Source organism: Dunckerocampus dactyliophorus, chromosome 16, assembly GCF_027744805.1.
Source record: "Dunckerocampus dactyliophorus isolate RoL2022-P2 chromosome 16, RoL_Ddac_1.1, whole genome shotgun sequence".
Lineage (NCBI taxonomy): Eukaryota > Metazoa > Chordata > Actinopteri > Syngnathiformes > Syngnathidae > Dunckerocampus > Dunckerocampus dactyliophorus.
The window spans coordinates 13870938-13890518 of NC_072834.1; the positions used below are offsets into that span (position 1 = coordinate 13870938).

Genomic DNA, 19581 nt, shown 5'->3' on the forward strand with positions numbered 1-19581 from the left:
AGTGTTATGAACGCCCCAACTGATGCTCCACCCGCCGCCCCCCGGCCTCCTGTCATGCGCGCTATTCATCGCACACAACAAACAATAGGAGAGACTCATAGCACAAGCAAGTCCTAACAATTACCAGAAAAAAGTGTTTTATAGTACGTTACATTTAACAGAATATTCTTGCGGCACTTCATCTTTTTTTTTTTTTTATGACACTATTTAAAAATAATGATAATATAAAAAATGTGCTATATTATTGCCATCACTGGAATATACAGTATAGTGTGGAGAAAATAAGTATTTTATCCCCTGTTGATTTTCTAATTTAAAACACATTTTCTATTTAAAAAGTGTCTCACTAATGCTTTTCTTACTCCCTTGACATCATTAACCAGCTCCTCCCAGTCATTCTGGGCTGCTCCTTCACCTTCTCACCACCGCTTCTTGGGGGGTTCAGTCTGTCTCACTCCATTGCAATAAACCTACCATAAAAATTCTGGACTGTTCATATCTTTGTAGCGGGGTAAACTTACTAAATCAACAGGGTATCAAATACGTATCTTGCCAACATTAAGACTGTAGTGGTGGAACTATGTTATGTTCTACATACAGTATTTCCCCTGTACAAATGATTTAATTAACGCAAATGCAGCCTTGGTGTCAACAATAACAGACTGACTTCTCTCTCCAATGTCTTAGGAGAGCCTTGCAAAATAAAGTAGTAGCCGCAGAATATTTGTTAGCCATTTCTTTTATTGAAAAGCACTATCAGGAAGTGTTTTGCTCATTGGCCACATATGTAAATTAAAAATCAGCTACATGATGAAGTCACGACTTGAGTGCAAGATGAGATTCATTTTCTCCCGAAAAAAAAGTGCACACACAGCGCTGTGATGAAACACGCATTCGTCAACAATGTAGGAAACAAACGATGCACTTGTGTAGAGCGTAACACAAAATAATACACAATTGTAACACTTGACTAAATAGATAACAAGCTTAGTTGTCAGTATAATTTAAAGACTAGTACAGTGATGCACAGTAGACAGCAAATACACACAGTCATGGATGGAGGCTCCTCTGGTGGTGTTGTAGTAGGTAATATTTTCACCTCACATTTAGTGTGTTTTGTATGTTACATTATCATCTCACACTGTGTGTTGTTCCTCATCAGCAGTGTCAAATGTAGGCCGAGTCTTCAGCACATCATTGCTTCCAAGCCCAGTTGGTATAAGGCTAGTATCAGCAGTACTTCATACATGTTCCAAAAAGAAATGTTTAGTCTTCATTCCCGTGGTTCTCAGCATGGATGTCAGGATCCCTCAAGTCTTGAAGGAATCATGACGCCAACACGATGAGAACCATGGCTCTAAACTGATGACATCTTCATGATGTGCTGAAGCTCTGGCTCCAATTCAAGGTAGGACGTGTACAGCCTGGGATCATGGAATCAGTCTAGCACCGCTGTTGTTGCAATGAGGTCACATCCTGTCCGCCCCTCTCTCACTTCCTCCTTCGGCCACAATATTTACTCTGACAGCCAGCGCCTACAACCACAACGCACACTATGAATACACACAGGCAGACTCCTCGTGGACACACTACTATCAAACAAACATTATAGTTCAATGACTTTAAAACAGTGTGTCAAACATTGAATTCATTTATCAGTGATGTAATCATTTTGATGTTTACAGTATTGACTAGGTGTGTAACGGCACATGTGTATGTAATCTGATTTTTTGGTACGGAACATTCGATTTGGTGGAGAGCCGTACTAATTTCCCACACAGAACACACTGAGTGAACGACAGGCAGTGTGTACTGTAAAGCACCGTGTATAAACCGCACTTTTTTTCCACTGGTAAGAAGCAAAAAATCGAGGTGCGGTTTATACACGATGACAGCTCTGTGACCAGACGCAGAAATGGACGAGAAGCCCATTTTACAATAGCCGTCTGTGGGTCAGACAGTTGCTTTGACTTTACCGCCCCCTGCTGTACAGTTGATGAAAATGCTTGTGTAAGCAACTAACTTATCTGACGGCTGTCTGTATTTTCACACAGTGAAACGATCTCTGTAAACACTGAAGCTAACCTAAGCTTCCAATGTAAAATACAATACAATGTTGGAGTTTATTCAAATCCACACTGAAGCAATGCAATAAAATAATAGAGAAAAAGAGAAGCAGTGAAAGTTAAGATATCAAAACATCTCTGAAAATTGCAAATTTCTTTATTTTGATTTTTTATTATTATTATTATTATTATTAATCTGTGCTTAGCCATAATATTAAAGATCTAGATGCTGAAGTTCAGATTTCTCCTTTATTCTTCTTTTTAAAATTGCTTAGTACCTTCACGCATGTTGATTTGAGATGAAAAGGTTGGCAAGCATTTATGAACTAAAAATTTTTTTTCCCCGCCATGAGCCTGAAAATGGGGGTGCCATTAATACACGGGTGCGGTTTATACACGGTGCTTTACGGTAAATAAAAAAATGCAGTCCAGCCTGTGGCTAGCGGGTGTCATGGCTAGTGGTAGTGCCAAGGAGAAGCCAGAGCTTGAAAGTCCTCTTCTGCCGTTAAAGTTTCCTGTTTGGGAAACTTGGCCTTCCGTGAAAAATATGTAAACCGGACAAAGACAAGTGGATAAAATGAAAGTGTTACACCATTGTTCGAGAGGTGAGGAACAGGACTACTGGTTGAAACTGTTAATGTTGCACTTCAGCCAATAAGGAACATTACTTTACTAAAATAAAATAATACGGTGGATCCCCACACATTTGCAATTTAGAATTCGTGGCCGTAAAAATGTGTGATTTTTTTTGGTCCAAAAAATGTTTTAAATTAATTTTTTTTTCAGAAAGGCAGTTTTTTTCCACAGAAAACACGTCATTCACCCTAAGTTGGTCATGATTTTATAAATATGTGATAATACAGTTCAAATTTACAGCATACATGTACCACTGTTAGAAAGACCACAATATTTACATGTTACGTCTTTATGCTTCACTGGTAATGTTTTTTCATCAAGCGGATTTCACCCTTTGTTCCATGGGCCTTGAACGCACCATAGTTGTGTGCTGTGACTGGCTACACGGTGACTCTAATTCCATCTGTTCATCGATCATCTTACATTGTCATTCTTTAGTAGGGAGTCGTGTGTGAGGCATATTTAGGGCTTAAACCTGGATTGTGCATTTAGTTAGCTTCCGTCACTGGTGACTTCACACTGTTCAAACTGTTACTGTTGCACTTGTCTGCATTGTTGCACTTTCCTAAAAAGAAACGCTGGAAAAAAACATTTTTTGGCACAGTAAATGGTACTTTAGTTATACATGTAAACTATGTGAGAAAACTGTAGTTAATGTATTTATTTAAAAAAAATCTTTGTAATATTAATGTGTTTACTTAGTATTAGGTAATAAAGGTTGTATATTGTTTTTATTATATACATATGAATAATGATACTTTAGTAACATTTACTTAACTAGGATCAGTAGAACACATTTTGAGAATACCAAGTAAAATCTACTACAAAGTTCATATGGTGATGTCAGAGGCACTCATGAGCTCCCTCTGGTGGCCCACCAGGCATGGCTGCTGGGCACTCATGGCTGCCATTGGCCAGTGAACTGCTCTGCTGGGAGTAATGCATTGTGGGTAAAAGTTAAAATAGCTGTTATTTTAAACTCATATTTGGGACTTGTCTTGTAGCCTATATTATTATTATTATTATTATTATTATTATTATTATTATTATTATTATTATTTGAGTGTTAATTTGCTGTGTGATGATTTTAGCGTTCTTTGTAAGATGACAGTGAGTCAGACTGTTATATTGAGTAATGACGTCCTGTGATTTCAGATGTTTTGACAAGCTCCTCGAGAGCTCCATTATAACTCGTGATTGGGTTCTGCTAACCAACCAACGAAGGAACGAGCTACTGACTTGCGAGCGGCACAGTATTTAAACGATTAGTCGTAGTTCTGAAGTACAGGAGACGTCACGAGATCAGACATGGTCATAAATTAGCTGCACTGCTAGGTTGAAAGTAAAAAAAAAAAAAAAAGCTAGAGATTACTGCTTATTTTAACAAAGAAATGTCTGTAGGATGTTTTTAATAAGCAAGTAAGGATTACTTGAAAAAATGTAAACAATTTGCAAGCACCGTTAAGTAAAAATGACTACAGATTTTTAAGCGAAGTTTTATGAGGTAAAGCAATATGCTAAGAGATAGAAAATGTTACTTAAGATGTTTTTTTAAAAGCATTCTTAAAAGCAAGTAGAGCTTACTTGAGAATGATGTATAGTTTACATGAGAATGACACTTGCATTATTAGATTGTCTACGTGGAAAAAGTTACTGAGCTTTTTTTAAGTAAATGCTACTCCAGATTTTTTTCAGGGTACCATATTATATCTAATTTCATGTAATTAAATATTTTATTTTTATTTGAGCTAGCAGATTAAAGTTGTTTTTGCTCAAGTTAAAAAAAATCATTATAGCTGTTTCCACAAAAGCTAAGCAGCTTTGTTGTTTTGTTATTTTGCATTTTTTTTTTTCCCTTCCTGTACCCAAAATGAACAGAACAGTGACCTTGACCGTGACTTTGACATAGGGCCGATATCAGCAAAAAAAAGACAAGTATCGAATTAAATCGGCCTGCATCTAAAATTGCCGAGTAGTAGTCAATTCCAGACTCAGCCCCAGTATATCTATCCAGCAGCGGCCAGATAGTATGATCACAACAATAAGTGTGTGCTAAAAGTGTAAATAATCGCAACCAGTAGAAGTGATGTCGGCCGTGTCGCAGAATTTTTTGTTCAAGTCGAAAAAAGATCTTACAGCTGAGTGTAAAACTTGCCATGCACAAGTTTCTTGTGGTGGCACAGAACCAGGGAAGTTTAATACGACCAAACTCATCACACATTTGAAGCAACGTCCAGCAAGCGTGAGAAACTCCCACAGGGCGGCAAAAAGTCATTGGCTGTAACAGAAAAGAGCCAGCCCCTGTCGGTGGTCAGAGATGTCAGGTTTAAACGCTCAAACCTCTCTATATTAAGCCCAACATATATTATGCCTATATTGTGACTATAAAACTATACCCCAGATGCATAAAGAAGTGAATGGGTCAGTTTTTCTCATACCTACTGTTGCTGACTATTGTTCTCTGTTTGAATAATACCACTTGATCAAGCCTTTTGTAACATTCCATACTACAAAATAAGTAACAGAAGTACTGTATGTATGATTTGTGCTGATATCAGATCGATATTGGTATCAGCTGGTATTCAAGGCTGCAATATCGGTATCGGATGTGAAAAAGTTGTATCGGGACATCACTAGTACAAACTGAACCATGTTTATGGTGTACCCTTACACCCCCAGTATTGGCGTAGCATAAAGTTATAGTTTTATAAAGTTATTAAGTTAGTTATATAGTCCGTGTGACTCTTACCTCTGTAGGCTCCAGCTCCAAGGAAGCTCTGCATGGCTGCATACTTGGCCGCCTTCTGTGCGCTTGCTGGAGGACATATGGAAGCAAGAACTTTTAAGGTTCTTTCACCACAGCAAGATGTGGTCGTATGAATAGCACCGCTAACTATATGGACAAAAGAACTGGGGCACGTCTAAAGTCAGCTTCCACTCTCCACTCTTGGTACTGTTTGAATAATACCACTTGATCAAGCCTTTTGTAACATAACTTCTTGGTACTCTTTCAACCAGAAGAACATTAATGAATTGTTTAGAAGTTGTGTCCCAGTACTGTAGTCCATATAATGTGTAAATGTTACTGAATGAAAGGTGGACGTAGTGGGATATCTTACATTTTTGTCCAGCCCCCATATATCCTACAAGATAAAAATAGGAAAGACAGCCATGTCATACATTCTTTTTTTGCTCAGAAATGTCGTCAATGAAAATCTGCCACATTTGAAAAGATTCAGTTGATGATACTGTGGAACAGCATTGACTGCTTCTTACTGCTTATTACAGGGTGTGCCACTATAGCAATCTCTTGTATTACTTTTTTACCGATGGAAGAGAATGGTTGTGAAACAAGACTAAGCACATGACACTTGTGTTTACCTGGATAGCCTCCAGCAGCTCCTCCAACAAAGCCATTGAGAGCCCCCCCTGCTGGAGCCACAGACACACATTTGACTTTTTAGGGTAAATTATTGGTCTCATCTCATATTGCATGTTTGTATCTACTTCAACTTTTGTCTTTTGAACAATCTAACTCACCTTGGCCCCCTCCTTGCAGTCCTCCAGTTCCTGCACCTGGAAGACCCCCTACAGCACCGCCTGGCAAACACAGGTAAATTTTAGTTGTATTGCATTTGATGCTCACATGGACGTTAATACCAGCAGTACTAAATGCCATAGATTACAGTCCAGTTATGATCGAGGACAAGGCAGCACATTTACAAGATCCAGCATAAGGAATTCATACAGCTGTAAAATTGTTTGAAATTCAAAGTTCAGTTTTGCAAGTGTCACTTTTTCACCTGGTCCATATCCTGCTCCTCCTAGCAACGAGCCGTAACCTGATTTAGCAGGTTTCCCTGTTCCAAATGCTTGTCCACCGGGTCCATATCCAGTGGCCCCGCCCACCGCTGGTCCAGTTCCAGCCGCTCCTGGGCCAAAGCCTCCAGGTCCGGCACCCCCAGGCCCATAACCAAAAGAGCCTGTCCCAGTTCCTGATGGGCCATATCCCCCTTGGCCGTAGCCACCAAGTCCAACACCAGCAGAACCAGCACCAGCACCTCCTGTTGGAAAACATGCAGACTTTCAGTTTCTAAAAAAAAACAAAAAACGCAAGGATAGGAAATGAACGCTTGATCTTTGAATTTACTTTAATGGTCAGTTGGCAAAACGTGGAGCATTGGTTGGGGTTTAATTGTGAGGATAAATGGGACAAAGTGTCTTTCAGTAAACCTATTAACCTCACCTGTTCCATCCTCAGTTCTGATTTCTTTCATTTTATGCTTCAATTAAATGATAATAGCTTACCAGGTGAAAGTGGTTTTCTTTTTCCAAATTGTTGGCCACCTGGTCCTATGCCGGCACCACCTGGTCCAAAGCCACCTGTTCCTGTGCGGGCACCACCTGGACCAAAGCCACCTGGTCCTGTACTGGCACCACCTGGACCAAAGCCACCGGGTCCTGTGCCGGCACCACCTGGACCAAAGCCACCTGGTCTGAAACCAGCTGTTGCTGTGGGGGCACCACCTGGTCCGAAGGCACCTGTTCCAGCACCTCCTGGTCCAAATCCACCATTTGCCATGCCAGTAGCGCCTGGCATGAAGCCTCCCGTTCCTTTGGTAGCACCACCTGGCATGAATCCAGCTGTTCCTGTGCCAGTACTACCTGGTATGAACCCGCCTGTACTGGCACCACCTGGTCTGAAACCACCAGGTGCAAGGCCACCGGTTCCTGTACCAACACCACCAGGTCCATAGCCACCAGGTCCTATACCGGCACTACCAGGTACAAAGCTTCCCGTTCCCTTGGCAGAACCACTCGGTGCAAAACCAGCACCACCTGGTCCAAATCCACCTGTTCCTGTGCCAGCACCACGTGGTCCAAATCCACCTGTTCCTGTGCCAGCACCGCCTGGTCCAAAGCCATTAGTTCCTGTACCAGCTGTACCTGGTCCAAAGCCACCAGTTCCTTGGCCAAATCCACCATTGCCATAGCCAGGTCCACCCAGTGAGGATGAGCCATAGCCTGAGGAGAGAGAAAAAAGTATTAATATGTCTTCACTATACATTTTTAAATGTCAGAGATGTGAAATTTCTTATCTTACCAGATTTGAGTGGCTTCCTTATGCCCATTCCTTGACCTGCTCCACCATTCCCATAAAGGCCAGGTCTTGTGGCAACACCACCTAGTCCATAACCACCTGTTCCAGTTCCAACACGACCTTGTCCTGCTCCTGCAGTGCCAGGTCCAAAACTGCCAGGTCCAGTGCCACCTGCTCCAAAACCTCCTGGACTGGAACCAGTTCCACCTAGTCCAGTTCCATAGCCACCTGGCCTAATTCCGTTACCACCAGCTCCTTGTCCATAACCTACAAATAAACAATGGTTCTGTTTATGTTGTCTTCGAGAAGACCTGGATATGTTTAAGTCTCGGCATACTTTTTGATGGTTTTCCAGCACCATATCTTGAACCTGATTGAGAGAACACACACAACGTCCATGGAATTAATATTGAATGTTTTTAAGGACACAGCACCTTGTCATCCTAAATATCATCCTACCGCCATATCCCCCCAGTCCACCAGCATCATAACTTGGTCCTCCTCCTAATCCTCCAGTACCAACTCCAGCAGTTCCAACACCAAGGGTCCCAGCTCCACTTGGACCACCACCAACGCCCTTGCTTCCTGTTTTGGCCCCATAGCTTCCAGGTCCAGTATTATAACCTCCTGGTCCGGGTCCATAACCCCCTAGCCCTGTGCCAAAGCCTCCAGTGCCAGCACCAACACCTCCAGGACCACCATAGCCACCAGGCCCAACCCCACCTTGGCTTCCTGCTCCAAAAGTCCCATATGCTAATAAAGAGACAAACATATTAAAATAATCAAATTCTTTTACATTTAAGCAAGTCAATCCTTACTGAAAGTACTTTTGCCTGGTTTTCCTCCTTGTCCTACTCCAGCTCCAGTTGGAAAGCGTAGACCTGAGCGGGAGGAAAGAGTTTCAGAACCTTTTAGGTCAGTCACTTAAGTTAAGCAAAATGTCATTAGCATACCTCCACCTGGTAATGCTCCAGCTCCACCAGCACCATAACCTGCCAAAGATAATGTGCAAAACAGATAAATAAAACAGATTTTCACAATATTAGCTTCATTGTGTACAATAAGTTCTTAAGCAGCTCACTTTTTCCAGGTTTTATGGGTCCGGGTCCTGCTCCTACACCGCCAGGCACCATACTACCAGGCCCGACCCCGACTCCTCCTGAACCTCCTGGACCTGCTCCAACTGTGCCAGGTCCCGTTCTTCCTCCTCCAACTGCACCAGGAGTGAACCCTACTCCTCCTGGGCCTCCTCCAACTGCACCAGGTCCGGTTCCAACTCCTCCAGGACCTCCTCCAGCTGCACCAGGGCCGAACCCAACTCCTCCTGGACCTCCTCCACCAGGTCCTGTCCCAACTCCCCCTGGACCTCCTCCAAATATCCCAGTGCCACCCCCTACTCCACCAGGTAAAGCTCCAACTTTGGTCCCATCAGGTTTGTATGCTGCATTCAGAAAAGGACTTAGATCAATTTCCAGTGTTTCGTGAGGAAGTAAAGATTTGAAAGGCAAAAGAGGCACCTTTAGAGGGTTTTGGTGTTGTTCCTACTGCTGCAGCTGTTCCTCCTGGTCCAACTCCAGTTCCAGTTGCAGGACCACCTCCTCTTCCAGTTCCTCTTACGCCACCAGAAACTCCTCCTGCTACTCCTGCACTCGAAGGAGTACCTTGTACCCCTGTCAGTCTTCCTCCTGTGTCAAATCTGTCTCCAACAGGACCTCCTTCTCCCTCTCCTTCACCAGGTGTGTCACCTCTCGGGACTCCTTAAGGTAGAGCACAGTAAAACATCAGACCTATATTACAGCTTAGGTTTGAAATAAAACCTACAAGAACTGTCACATGGTAGTGAGAATTGAGTGGAGACTTGTATTTGGTTCACCTGGTGGTCTGAGAGGTTTGGCACCGGGTAGTACCCCACTTGCACCTGTAAGCACAAGATTATGAAATTCTGCTGTTTGTGATTTCTAATTATAAGTACAGTGGGATCTCGAAATTCGAATGCCACTAATTGTCTTACAATTAAGAAATCAACCAGAAATGGTGGGTTTACATACCAGTGGGTTGGACACCTCCTCTGCCAACTGCAGTGATAGAAGATAGAGATCATCCAATGAAGCTTGCAGACATGGTATTTTACCAGTGTGATACGTTTAAAGTTTAGATGCCAACTTACCAGGTGCAGCTCCTGTGGAACCTGTAGGTTACAACAACAGCACAGCCACATGTAAAGACCACTAAGACAAAGACACATCCATAGTCCCAGTCTACACAATAAACACTGACCTGGAAGTGGAGTCCCACTGAGACCTGCGTAAGAAAACATGAGGAACAACATAACAATTAGGACAACATAAGAATGACAACACATTTCAAATCTGTGACAAAGCACCTGGTTTTGCTCCAAGGATGGGAATTCCTGTTCCCCTCAGACCATCTCCATCAGCTCCTGCACCAAATGGTCGTCCACCAACCCCCCCGGTGACTCCTGTCGCAATAGTGGTGAATTCATGTGCACACTTTCATCCAACAGTGAATACTGTTATACATGTAGAACAACTTTATTTATAAATCTGGTCCAGATTTAAACGTGATTTGTATCCCTCTTCATTGGTGTTTGCCATAAAGGCTGTGGATCTTCCGACCTTACATTAGAAGGTTGTTTCAATACAAAAAGAGGTTCTGAAGAATAAGTTAGTCCATTTAAACACACCTTCTCCTGCAGCAATGCCAGACCCCTCTATCACACTGCCGGGACCACCCTCACCTGGATGGAATAGGACAAACTGTTAAAATTGACATTGTTTGTCAAAATAGCAATTTGATGATGATTGGCTGCTAAAATAACTGTCAGAACACATAGAAATGTCTCTAAATCTGATAAATCTTGAAGTTAAGTTTGTTGAATATAATTTAACATTTCTTATTTGGACAGCTTTTTTTCTCCTTTTCGGTCCTCATTCTTGGAAACACACCTCCATCAATGTCTTTTCCATCCTTTCCAACTTCAGCACCACGTCCACCTGGATGAAATAACACGTCAGGCATATTTTTGCAAAGTTCCGTACAAAGAAGCTGTTGTGTTGTGTGGCCCATATAGATACCTTCTGGTAGCGGAGCTAGTGTGCCTCGTGTAGCATCACGTCCTGGCCCAGCAGAAATTTGGATTACTGACTGCAACCTCCTTATATGACTTTCAAATGTTTCTGCTCAGCTTTCACCCAGACAGAATCTTACCACCAGGTCTAGTTGTTGTGCGAGCACCCCCACCGGTGCTAGTTCCGTTCATCAAAACGTAGGTGCCGTTTATTGGACCACTGGTACCAGTTCCTGTTCCAGGTGACACTCCACCAAATAGACCTACACGATGTACATGTAAAATAGATGTACACTGTTAATACAAACGGGCTGTTTTTACTTGGATTGATTGTCATCTACACAATTACTTACCATATTTGTCAGCCTTGGATCCAGCTGCACCATAACCTGAACACAGGATACTTTAATTATATAATTATGCTCGTGATGGATACAACACTGATAAAAGCAAATTAAGGTCATGGGCCTAAGTCATTTATAGTCGCCCTGCTGTATTGTTACAGTTCAAGCACATTTTTGCAACATATTCAAGCTGCTTCCCTGTGGCCATGTCTGGCAGGTGCAAGGTCTGTGTGGCAGCCATTCTTGCTATTGCCACTAGAGGTCAATAATGGAATATTGTTTGTTCTATTCATCGTTACTAACCGTCACCTGCTGTGTCAGTTCCAAATCCTCCAGTTCCATAGCCACCTATTAAATAGTTAAAAAGTTAATTAAAAAACTAAATTAGGACTCAGACTAAAATAAGTAATTATCTCTGAAATGATAGTATGTGTTCTCATCGTTCCATATTCAGTATTTTACTTCAAATGCTTTAAACAAAAGAGATCCACCACCTTGTGCTGCTCCACCTCCAAGTGCCCCACCACCAGCTCCACCTTGACCTGTAAAGGGATCAAACAGAACATTTAGGAAGAGCGGAGCTACTGTATATGACAATTGATCAAATGTAAATGTTCACCAAGGAACGTATTGATACCATATTTGGCAGCCTTTGACCCAGCTCCATAACCTGTGAATGACAAATTGTTTGGTTAAGTTATATTTACAATTACTGTATGTGTTGGAGCACTGTAAATTATATCTCCATAAAAACCTGGTCCATATCCAGTCCCTGCCCCTGCACTGTAGCCTCCCCCTGGTCCAAAACCTGCTCCAGGCGCAACCCCAGGTCCATAACCGGTTCCACCAGTCCCTAGTACTCCTCCAGTTCCTGCTGGGCCACCTAATCTTCCGTCTTGACCCGACCCAGGAGCTCCACTGCCACCAGGAAGCCCTGTGGTCAGGAACACACGCAATTAGTGTCAATTGAAATATAACCTTTATATAGAAATCATTTAATATATAGCAATAAGTTTTGCTTTATTTAAAAGATGGAAGTTACCATATTTGAGAGACTTTGCCCCACCAGTAGAACCTGTGCAGTGAAGATTCATGATATTAGCAATAATTTAAATAATGACCACAATTGCCAGCATTGGACAAAGGCAGCAGGACAAATGCTTGAAGATGACTTTCTACTTCTCATACCGCCTGTGCTGCCTTGTCCAAAGCCACCAGTTCCTCCTCCAGTTCCAACACCGGAACCAGGCAGTCCACCTGCCCCGAGTCCTGCACTGGCTCCTCCTCCAGCTGTTTGTCCGGGACCTTGTCCTTGGAACCCTCCTCCCAGTCCAATGCCAGAACTTGGTCCAGTTCCAACACCAACCCCTCCTGCACCCATGGCTCCCCCAGGAAGACCTAAGAGAGAGAACAGAGGTACTGTGGGGCTTCTAGGCTTACAGGGGCATCAGGTATTACAAAGTAGTTTCTTTTCACCATATTTGCGAGCCTTGGCACCAGCATAGCCTGTAAAATTGAGACATAACAAAAACAGAGTTACACATTTAGCCATTGTACCTTGTATCCATGTCTTATATGTTAATATTTTGGCTTACCTCCAGTTCCATATCCAGTACCTCCAGGCCCACCTCCTGCTCCTGGTCCAAATCCAGTGCCAGCACCTCCAGGTCCTATTCCTCCTCCTGGTCCAAATCCAGTGCCAGCACCTCCAGGCCCTATTCCTCCTCCTGGTCCAAATCCAGTGCCAGCACCTCCAGGCACAACTCCACCTCCTGGCCCGTAGCCAGTACCTGCACTGCCTGGCACAAATCCTCTACCGGGTCCAAAACCTGCAGCAGCACCACCACCAGGTCCAACTGCTGCTCCTGGTCCATAACTTTTGCCTGCACCACCAGGACCGACTCCTGGTCCAAACCCTGTACCAACACCACCAGGCCTAACTCCCCCTGGTCCATAACTTGCACCAGCACCACCAGGTCCAACTGCTCCTCCTGGTCCATAACTTGTGCCAGCACCACCAGGTCCAACTGCTCCTCCTGGTACATAAGGTGTGCCAGCACCACCAGGTCTGACTCCTCCTGGTCCAAACCCTGCAGCAGCACCACCAGGCCCAACTCCTCCTTGTCCAAAGCCTGTACCAACACCACCAGTTCCAACTCCGCCTGGTCCGTAGCTTTTACCTGCACCACCCTGTCCAACTCCTTGTCCAAATCCTGTTCTGACACCACCAGGCCTGACTCCTCCTGGTCCATAACCTGTGCCAACACCACCGGGTCCAACTCCACCTCCTGGTCTAAACCCTGTGCCAGCACCACCAGGTCCAAGTCCTCCAGTACTTATTCCTTGACTTCCCAGTGCTCCACTGAGCATGCCTGGAAGGATAAGTTTTGCTCTTTTTGGTAAATACAGTGAAACACAGTGCAACTGTCCACATGTTTTGATTTACAATTCAGTTCTTTTCTTACCGTATTTACGAGCTTTGGCATTGGCATCATACCCTGAAATATGGATAAGGAATTAATCTTTATTAAGTCCTTTCAAATTTTCTAATTTGAGTGCATCTTGGTCTATTCATTCCAAATTCAAAGCGTCATAATTACCTCCAGATCCTATTCCCGTTCCTCCTAATCCTATTCCAGCTCCACCTGGTCTGAATCCAGTGCTACCAGGTCCATAACCACCTCCGACAGGACCACTGCCGGCACCACCTGGACCATATCCAGCACCACCTGGACCAGTCACAGCGCCACCTTGACCATATCCAGGAACTCCTGTGCCAGCACCGGCACTTCCTCCCAGTCCTCCAAGGCCTCCAGTCGCACCAGTTCCAGCACCACCAGGCTGACCTGGACATAAATTGAATTCAAACCTGTCTTCAGTGACTAATGATGGGTTGTTTAATTGTGTGATATAAAATTGTGACTGTCTTCACCATATTTGCGTGCTTTGGCTGATCCAGGACCAAAACCTAGGGCACAAAACATTGACTGATTAAGGGACCTCGCTTCCCAGGATGCTTTGCTTTAATAACACATTTTACTCCAGGTACAATTACGCCTGCTCAAAGCTCAGTACCTGTTCCAGCTCCACCTCCATATCCAGGAACAGCCCCGGGTCCACCAGCTGTTCCAACTCCGCCTCCAAATCCAGGAACAGCTCCAGGTCCACCTGCTGTTCCAGCACCGCCTCCAAATCCAGGGATAGCTCCGGGTCCACCAGCTGTTCCAACTCCGCCTCCAAATCCAGGAACAGCTCCAGGTCCACCTGCTGTTCCAGCTCCGCCTCCAAATCCAGAAACAGCTCCAGGTCCACCTGCTGTTCCAGCTCCCCCTCCAAAGCCTGGGAGACCCACCCCTCCTCCAGGCAGTCCACTGGCGCCAACTCCTAAAGTGCCGCCTTGGCCAAGTGCACCGCCTCCAGCTCCACCTAGTGGACAACATTGGCATTTCATGGACACTACTGTGAAACATGCCACAAAACCATATTAAAATGCCTTTACCATATTTAGCTGCAGCTTTGGCTGGGCTCTTCGATTTCCCTGCTCCTATTAAAAATAAACATGTTAAGTCTCTTTAATTAAATACCTCTTTTCCAGCCATGATTTACCTGACTTTGGTGATATGAGAGGGTACCCACGAAAAACCCCTGGTAGCTGCTGTCCTCGAACATCTTAAAGAGACAAATCCATTCTCGACATACTGAAAGTCATACTTAGGATAGCCCCCATACGTGGATGACACCATCATCACACTTACTGTTGATTCCTTGACCAGCACCACCCTGGCCGAGTACTCCGGCACCTGCAAGTAATAAGACAGCAATTTAATTTCAGCAATTTAATTTTTAAATATATGTCCATGAAGACATATCTAATTTCAAGTCCCAATACCAACCTGCCTGAAGGCCAAGTCCAGATCCAGTTGGTACTCCAGGTAGAACACCACGTCCTCCAAAATCTATCCAGGGCCAATTTTAGAAAAAGTATTTTTGCGTGTTTCTGATTCGATTTACAACATATGTTTTTTATACGTTTCCCAATGGCTTACCTTGACTTGGTGCAAATCCACCTTGATACAGTCCAGGCACCCCGACACCTTTATGACCGCATGAGAGAGAGTTTAAGTCATGGAACCAAGGTCATATGAAAACTGGTTATGTTTAAAAAAAAAACCCAAATGAGTCTTCTAATGGACTTTACCTGGAAGTTGTTTTGAAGTTTTGCCACTGCTCTTCCCACCTGGTCCCACCCCTGCAGCCCCACCTTGTGGCAGAAATGTAGTTACACCACCAGGACCAACTCCTGCGCCACCTGGCCCAACTCCTGCACCTCCAGGCCCAAACCCTGTGGCCCCGGGCCCCACTCCTGCAGCGCCAGGTCCAAATCCTGTTGCACCAGGACCAGTAGCTGCACCACCAGGTCCAAACCTTGTTACACCTGGTCCAATTCCTGCGCCCCCAGGCCCTACTCCTGCACCCCCAGGCCCAAATCCTGCGCCACCAGGTCCGAATCCTGTTGCACCAGGCCCAGCTGCTGCACCACCAGGTCCAAATCCTCCTGCCCCCTGGCTGTAACCTGACCCAGGTCCCGCAAAATCAGAAATACCAAATTCAGAGTCTGATTCTTTTTTTTTTTACATAACATTACTGATTATCCAATACCTGTTTTTGGCGGTTTGGGTGCTGTTCCACCACTTCCTGGGAACTGACTGCCACCGGCTGGACTATAACCCCCTCCAAAGCCACCTAAATCAGAAGTAGACTTTATTAACTCTACATATGTCCTTCCATTGGATTATGTTTAAAAAAGAGATGTGGCTGAATGCACCACTGACCTCCGGGTACGATACCTATTCCAGCACCTTGACCTCTGCCGGCCCCTATTCCTTGTGATCCAGTTGCTCCAGCCACACCCCCTGCCCCAAGGCCTCCGTACCCTGATGAGTAAAGAACATGTTTTTTTTTGTCAGAGTAGCTAAACAAGAGTTCTTAACACTGATGTACTGTAGATTTATGCCAATTATTTCTGTTTTAGGGTGACGCATTGATCTAAGTGTGCTGACCAGGGGGCTTCATCTAATGCGACTTCTTACCTGACTTCCCAGGTATGGCACCAGCACCTGTACAAGAACAACACATCATCATCTCATTAGTTTGAAAAATGTAAGTATGACATGGTTCAATATTCCTCCATTAGTATTAACATGCCTGTGCCTTGACCTCCCGGACCAAAACCAGAAGCAGTAGCTCCCCCAGGCCCAGTTCCATAGCCGCCAAGACCACCTGACACAGCTCCACCTGGACCCAGTCCTCCACCTACAGTTCCCTGTCTTGCTCCGAACCCTCCACTCACTCCTTCTTGACCACCGTAGGCACCACCTTCAACCATGTTGGAAATTAACATGATGATCAAGGTGATACTTGCATCGATCAAATATGCGGTATAATATTTTATTATGAAAAACAAGTTGGGCCAGAAAGTCTTACCTGTTTTAGGAGGCTTGACACCTGCAGAAAGAAGAACAATTAAGCCATAATGCAAAGGATTAATATAGAAAATTATTCTGTATGAAGGAAGAATTATCATTTAAGTCCAGTTTGTCATACCAGCCCCAAAACCTCCTGGTACACCCCCGACTCCACCACTGCCTGGACCATAGGTGCCGGGCCTGAACCCTCCTGGTCCCTGACCACCAAAGCCACCTGAGGGGTCCAGTTTTAGAGACAGAGTGGATGTTAATACTGCAAACAGCAAAGTCATTTTTGTTGTCCTAGAGCCCAACAACACCGACCTCCTGCAGCTCCTTGTCCAAAGCCTCCTGGTCCAGCACCAGCCCCTCCTGCTCCGGGAGCAAATCCTGTACCAGCTCCACCTGGTCCAAATCCTGTACCAGCTCCACCTGGTCCAAATCCAGTTCCTGCTCCACCTGGACCGAATCCAGTTCCAGCACCAAAGCCTGTTCCAGCTGCTCCTCCAGCACCACCCGCAGGTATGAACACACCTTCACATGGAATCCGTTTGGTGGATAGTTAGACAAGTTCAAAGTTGAAGCATCCATTCACTTCAGCAATGGATCAGGTTAGGAGGACTTGACCAAGTTTAGTACTTCAAAAATTGAACGCAAACAGAACAAAAACCAACATTCTCTTCAGGCGTGAGTGTATTACTTCATTAATTGTTGTTTCTGTTCAGATGCGCACGTGGTCGTTTCTTCCTACGAGTATTTTTTAAGTTTCCCAAAGAAAAGAAAATAATATCAGTGCAATGGTGGAAGTTATTTGTTCACTCTGAATTTGAATTTTTGGAACGTATGAGTCATCACTCATTAATGGCTTTCTTGGCACTTAATTGGAGGGATTTAATTTGTCAAAATACCAAGAATTTAAATAAACATCAGATGTTACACAAGCAGGAATGTGTGTGTGTGTGTGTGTGTGTGTGTGTGTGTGTGTGTGTTAAATGACTATCAGTCTTCAGTCTCTCATCCAGAACACATGCTCTGGTTGGTTGTAATAAGAGTTGTCTGCACCTATACAGTTTTGGATGAAACACAAAGTCCAGAAATAGAAACCTGCACAACGAAGGACTATAAAAGGAAATGCTTCAATATAAAACAATGAGGTCTGTAGGGATTCCTAAAGAATGTGAATTATTTAAATCCAACAATGCATTTTAATGAGGTTATGCAAGAAGGTTTGTGTATAGCCACTCAATGGCCACTTCATCATAACTATAACCCAGGGGTATCCAAACGTTTTACGCAGAGGGCCACATACAGTACATAACAATGTTCGCACGTGGGGGCTGCTTTGGTATTCATCACCCTTGGTCATGATAATGGCTTGGTCAATTTAGAATACGCTTAACAAAATGACATTGAAGTACAGCACGTGTTTACACTTGCGCAATTCAACATGTCCAAAAAGCAATAGGAAGAAGCAGAGCCTATTTAATCCTACACTGTTCTCCATGTCTTAACACTTACTGTTAGTTTGTTCGTGTCTTCTATTTAACATGCACCAAAAACTGACATAAATGTTGTGCAGTAATAAACAAGTGCAGTATATTTGCTAAACAATACCTTAATTAAACAAGAAAAAGAATAAGCACAGGAGTAAAACTGACAAGCATTGTGTAATGAATAGATATTATAGGTATTACTTACAGAAACATTGAAACATGAACAGATAGATAATACCTTGTTAAATAATAAATGAAGAAATCAAGATTAATGAGCATTTTTCTTCTTCCTTATACCTTGTAAATGCCATATGTTTGTATATATGTTTCCTCTAGTGGCTCATGTTAGTACATTGTTTGACTTCTTTACTCAATCTGTTCCATATTGTTGCTCCACATGCTAAATGTTTTTAGTGTGGTGCCTGCGTACGAATGTTTTTATTTTTATTCAACCTGATTTTAAAAAATCCAAGCTTTTCAAGCGATACTGAGCAGTATATTTAAAAAAACTACACCTCAGTTTTTGTACTAATTGGTCAGCATTTTTCAGGATTTTGAATTTTAGTGCAGAAGCAACAGTTCATCTCCACATTCACGACCAAAAGGGTTGGATTTGAAGCTGTTAGCATCAATCGAGAACAATCTCATCAACTTCCCTGAAACAATGACTTTACTGTCCTCTGATGATGAAGACGAGGTGTATCAGGGATCAAACAGACAAGACAAAAGTTGTAATAGGATGCAGGATGCAATACATGCTATTTATGAAGTTTTTAATGAGCTGCAGCAGCTGGAAAAAACCCCATGTGCAGAGCAATAGCCCAGACACAAACTACACCTGGACCTCATGAAGTCACCTAAAAACACAGACAGTTCTTATGCTCTCCATAAAGCGCAATTTTTAAATAACATCTTCCTCAAAGCAAAGTCACGCGGACATGATCACTATTTGGCAGATGTTTGCTGAATGACTGCATCATATCCATCTGTCAAATGGTGAGCATAAAACATTAGACTAAGTGGTGTTGCGTCTGTGCTGCTCGCAGTGAGTGAGAGAGCTTATCCGAGCAAAGTTGACCCACCTCCTTGCAGCGCCGGCCTCCACAAGGTGAGGAGGACGACCCCCCGGAGGTACGTGCACACCGTCCCTCTGGCCATCGTGCTCCCAAATGTCCCTGGCCTCTCTGCAGCTGCACGTTTTATTCCCAGCAAGCCTCCCAGGGCTCCGCCAGGCCTTTAGAGGGAGGGTCGAGGGGGGGAACCAGCGGAACCAGCGAGCGGGTGCTAGACGGGACGCTTTAATTGGCTGAGAGATGCTCAGACCAAGATAGACAGGCAGAGAAAACACATTGGATCACCTCATTAAAACAACCCCCCTCCACCCCGGC

General features: G+C 43.9%; 1 protein-coding gene and 1 long non-coding RNA gene across 2 annotated transcripts; both read right to left on the reverse strand.

Moving 5' to 3' along the window:
- Positions 1-743: 743 nt before the first annotated feature.
- Positions 744-5847, reverse strand: LOC129168806 (uncharacterized). The gene is made up of 3 exons (XR_008566338.1): positions 5822-5847; positions 5452-5517; positions 744-1535 (listed from the first exon to the last, which is right to left on the reverse strand). It is a non-coding gene; the product is annotated as an uncharacterized LOC129168806 (long non-coding RNA).
- Positions 5848-5907: 60 nt separating this feature from the next.
- Positions 5908-19365, reverse strand: LOC129169381 (fibroin heavy chain-like). Its single transcript, XM_054755756.1, has 48 exons — positions 19276-19365; positions 17025-17234; positions 16840-16935; positions 16720-16740; positions 16441-16611; positions 16326-16352; positions 16068-16169; positions 15895-15978; positions 15434-15808; positions 15282-15329; positions 15129-15191; positions 14991-15035; positions 14842-14904; positions 14735-14779; positions 14311-14661; positions 14168-14203; positions 13836-14081; positions 13701-13733; positions 12831-13607; positions 12712-12741; positions 12424-12633; positions 12278-12310; positions 11990-12169; positions 11873-11905; positions 11730-11777; positions 11539-11583; positions 11245-11280; positions 11032-11154; positions 10899-10940; positions 10770-10817; positions 10508-10561; positions 10187-10282; positions 10081-10104; positions 9971-9991; positions 9852-9878; positions 9677-9721; positions 9321-9560; positions 8885-9244; positions 8757-8795; positions 8631-8684; positions 8263-8556; positions 8141-8173; positions 7807-8070; positions 7011-7727; positions 6506-6766; positions 6243-6302; positions 6084-6134; positions 5908-5918 (listed from the first exon to the last, which is right to left on the reverse strand). Exons 1-48 carry the CDS (start codon positions 19349-19351, stop codon positions 5908-5910), a joined length of 6348 nt encoding a protein of 2115 aa, XP_054611731.1. The 5' UTR covers positions 19352-19365.
- Between the last annotated feature and the right edge of the window lie 216 nt (positions 19366-19581).

Excerpts from the sequence above, each read along its gene's own strand:
- LOC129169381 (XM_054755756.1), bottom strand. The coding sequence starts at position 19,351 with ATGGCCAGAGGGACGGTGTGCACGTACCTCCGGGGGGTCGTCCTCCTC. Across the intron at positions 15,192-15,281 it reads TGGATTTGCACCAAGTCAAG|ATTTTGGAGGACGTGGTGTT; the intron begins GTAAGCCATTGG and ends GGCCCTGGATAG. Across the intron at positions 10,105-10,186 it reads CATCCTTGGAGCAAAACCAG|GTCTCAGTGGGACTCCACTT; the intron begins GTGCTTTGTCAC and ends TTTCTTACGCAG.